This window comes from Dipodomys ordii, unplaced genomic scaffold (assembly GCF_000151885.1).
Source record: "Dipodomys ordii isolate 6190 unplaced genomic scaffold, Dord_2.0 Scaffold15, whole genome shotgun sequence".
Classification (NCBI taxonomy): domain Eukaryota; kingdom Metazoa; phylum Chordata; class Mammalia; order Rodentia; family Heteromyidae; genus Dipodomys; species Dipodomys ordii.
Window position 1 is genome coordinate 15125402 of NW_012267231.1, and position 3255 is coordinate 15128656.

General features: G+C 61.7%; 1 protein-coding gene across 1 annotated transcript in view; it reads right to left on the reverse strand.

Annotated features, from left to right (window-relative positions):
- Nucleotides 1-3240, reverse strand: part of Hcn4 (hyperpolarization activated cyclic nucleotide gated potassium channel 4) — a gene marked incomplete at its 5' end in the record, with an annotated part of 37287 nt that extends 34047 nt beyond the window's left edge. Inside the window, one exon of the mRNA XM_013011919.1 lies at nt 2996-3240. Coding sequence (XP_012867373.1) covers nt 2996-3240 — 245 coding nt within the window. The remainder of the gene's footprint in view (nt 1-2995) is intronic.
- Between the last annotated feature and the right edge of the window lie 15 nt (nt 3241-3255).

Consider the following 3255-nt stretch of genomic DNA (forward strand, 5'->3'; position numbering starts at 1 on the left):
GCGCTTCAGCATTCTCCAGTCCCAAAGGCTGAGCTGGTGTTTGGGGACACAGCAGTATCCCCAGAAATAACATCACCCACAGGAACTTGAGCCCCCAAATGCCTGCTCAGACAGATACAACATTTGCAGGCCTGGGGAAGCTCCCCCCGCCCCCGCCCGGGGGGCCTTGACCAGCCTCTAAGAATCAAACCAGCTACCCCTTCCTTTGGGGTTCCCGCTCCCCTTCTCCCACTTTGCTCCTGGGTCCTACCACCCCAAACCTTGGCTCCTAGGGCATGGCATCTCTGAAGCCAGCCTCTGGGCAGCAGTGAGTCCTCAGGGGCTGCTCCCGGCTGCCCTCTTCCCTTCACAAAAGTTTCATGGGTAGATGGGAGGCAGGGAGGTCCGAAGAGGGAGGCCCGATGAGCCCGTGTCCATGGGAGTTGGCTGGGGCAAGATGCTGGGCTGGGCTGGGGTACCAGGGGAAGAAGCCAAGGCAGTTCAAAATCAACACCAGCCTGTTACCAGGCCTGGCCCCCAACCCCCCACTCCCCCAAGACAGCACATCATTGTCAGCCCCGAAACTCCAAACCACAAACTCAATCTATCGCAGCTTGCTGGCGATTCTTTATTAAACCAGTTCTACCGGATCAATGTTTGCTGCCCATCAACGTGATGAATATGTCTGCAACTGACCAGGGCAAGCGCTTGGTAGACAGCTTGTATGGGCCATGGTGACCGACCAACCGCAGACAGAGACCCAGGAGAGGTAGGACCTCCCCCTAACACACCCCTAGACAGCCACGAACGGGTCTTTCTTGCATGCCTTTCCTCCGACCAGGCCCAGCGTCAGACAGCTAGCAGTCCCTGTGGGCTGGTTGCGAAGAGTCACGTTCAAAGCTCGGTTGCACCTTTTTCTCCCACTGTCCGTTTACCAGTCCTGCTACGTCCACCTCCTCTTCCCCCCATCCCCTTCCCTGTACACGGCCATCCTGGCGGGGGGGAGGGGGGGGACACAGGGACTGAAGACCTCCATCCCAGGATCCCAGGTAAGACCGGAAGGGGGAAGGTTACTTTGGATAGATGAACTCCACCTGATCCTAGCTTTCCACCATCACAGGTGAGGGGTCGGGAGGGCTAGCACCCCGCCCCCTCCATGGTCTAGCCTCCATCAGGGCTAGTTATCAGTGGAGACTGCGCATGCCTGGGGAAAACACAGGCTTGGTGACCAACAGATATATATATATATATATATCACCCTGCACAGGAGCTGTCTTACCACTAAGGGGGGAGCCTGACATGGGGAGGGGAGCATGCCCCCCAGCAGTCTGTGGCCACCACGCACACATTCAGAGGGGGGTAGAGAAGCCCGGGACACCCCTAGGAATAGGGGAGACCTCTCCCCAGCCTCTGTACATTCTCCCAGGTCCCAAGGTCCCCCAGATCCTGCAGGAAGGGCCCCGTGATCGTTCACACAAGTCGATGTGACCACACAGCTCAGGCTCCCCGGCCCGCTGTGGCGAAGGGCTCAGGTATGAGGGTTCGAAAGAGCAGTCTCTGAAAAGAGAGTTAAAAGAGGGGGGGCCCTCTATTCACCACCTATTTTAAGAGCTGTCTGACTGGTCCTTCCCAGCCCCGACCATCTCTCTCATTGGATGAAAAACAGCTCCCAGATCCTCTGGAGTTTGCAAAAGAGGGCTCTGGGGTGGCAGGATGCTTGTGGACACGGGCTGGCAAGAGAGCGGGCAGGGCGAGAGCAAGAGGGGGCAGGGGCCCCCAAAGAGGGGAATGTGAGAGACCCCGGGAGGGGAAGGCAGGGGGAAAGGGGGAGGTGAATGCTTCCCAAATCCTCATCCCCATCTGCTGTGCTGGGGGGGGCTGGGGGGGTCCTGGGGAAACCTCACCAGCCTGGACTGAGCTGAGGATGCTCCCTGGTGCCCAAGTTCAGAGGCAACATGCACCCCTGGGTTCTCCACCCATAGGTCCTCAAGTCCTGAGACACGTGTACAGTTGGGTAGCATCTGACTCGGGTGACAAGGGACAGACAGGGTCCCTCTTCCAAACCAATGGTCCTCTTTTTGTTTATAGACCCACCACTGACCCATGAGAGCCCCCCCCACCCCCACCCAACGTGCTAGGGCTTGCGCTACTGCGGGGGGGGGGGTAGGGCACCAGCCTCTACTTGGAGGGGGGGTCCACCAGACGGTGGCATGTCAAATCAGGACATTGGGCATCGGTGCTGGCCACTATAAGCAAGGTCATTCTGTCCTGCCCGCCTGAAAGCTCAGGGGACCGCCTTCTGGTCCACCATTGGGGCCCAGGGTGAAGGGGTTATGGGGGGCTGCAAGGGGGGGGCTTTTTTACCCTGGTCCTTGAAGCCCCGGCGGGAGGGGGGGCGTGCAGAACTTCAGTCCTCCTGGAGGGGGTGTGGGGGAGGGTGTGCCCACAGCTCCCTGGGGCTCCCCATAGCTACTAACCCACAAAGGCACCCACCCCCCCCATTGCTGGCCCTAAGGGGGTGGGGGTATCTCCGTGTGTGCCTCTCTCTCCCTCCACCGCCCTTCCATGCAGGGCTGTGTGACCCCCACACACACCCCGCCGCCGCCGCCTTTAGGAACCGCCAGCCCGGGGCTCTGCAGCCCTGGCGGTGGGTGCGGCGGGCGCGTGGCTCACGCGGGGAGGCTCGGGCCCCATCCTGGCTGCGGACAAGCCTAGGCCAGCCTCCAAGAAAACAAAAACTACCTTTTTTCTTTCTTTCTTGATTCCCAGTCCAGTCTGCCACAAGGAAGCAAAAGTTGGAGGAGATCTGGGTGTGTGTGTGGGGGGGGGGGTCCTCGCTTTCCCTTAGGAGCTCCCCGGGCCGGCGGCGGCGGGCCCCTGGAGCAGGAAAGTTTCTAACTCCGGGCTCGGGAGGCCGAGCGACGCGAGCACGCCTGCCGTCCCGGCCAGCCCCACGGAGGGGTGGGAGGGGGCGGGTTCACAAGGCGGGGTGAGGAGCCCCCCCGCCCCGCCTTACCTGAAGTCGCTGTAGGGGTGGATGATCCAAAACCCCGCCGACTTGACCCGCTCCTGCTCGCGCTCCACCGCTTTCTGGCTGCCGAACATCCGCAGGGAGAATTTGTTGACCCCGGGTTGCAGCATGGCCCCGAACTGGCGCTGCATGAAGCCGGCCTGGCCCAGGCGCGCGTCGGCCTCGGGGAGGATCTGGTCGGCTCCGGCCGCCTCCGCTTTGATCGCGGTGTCGGGCGGCGGCGGCGGCGGGGCCGGGGCGCCCGG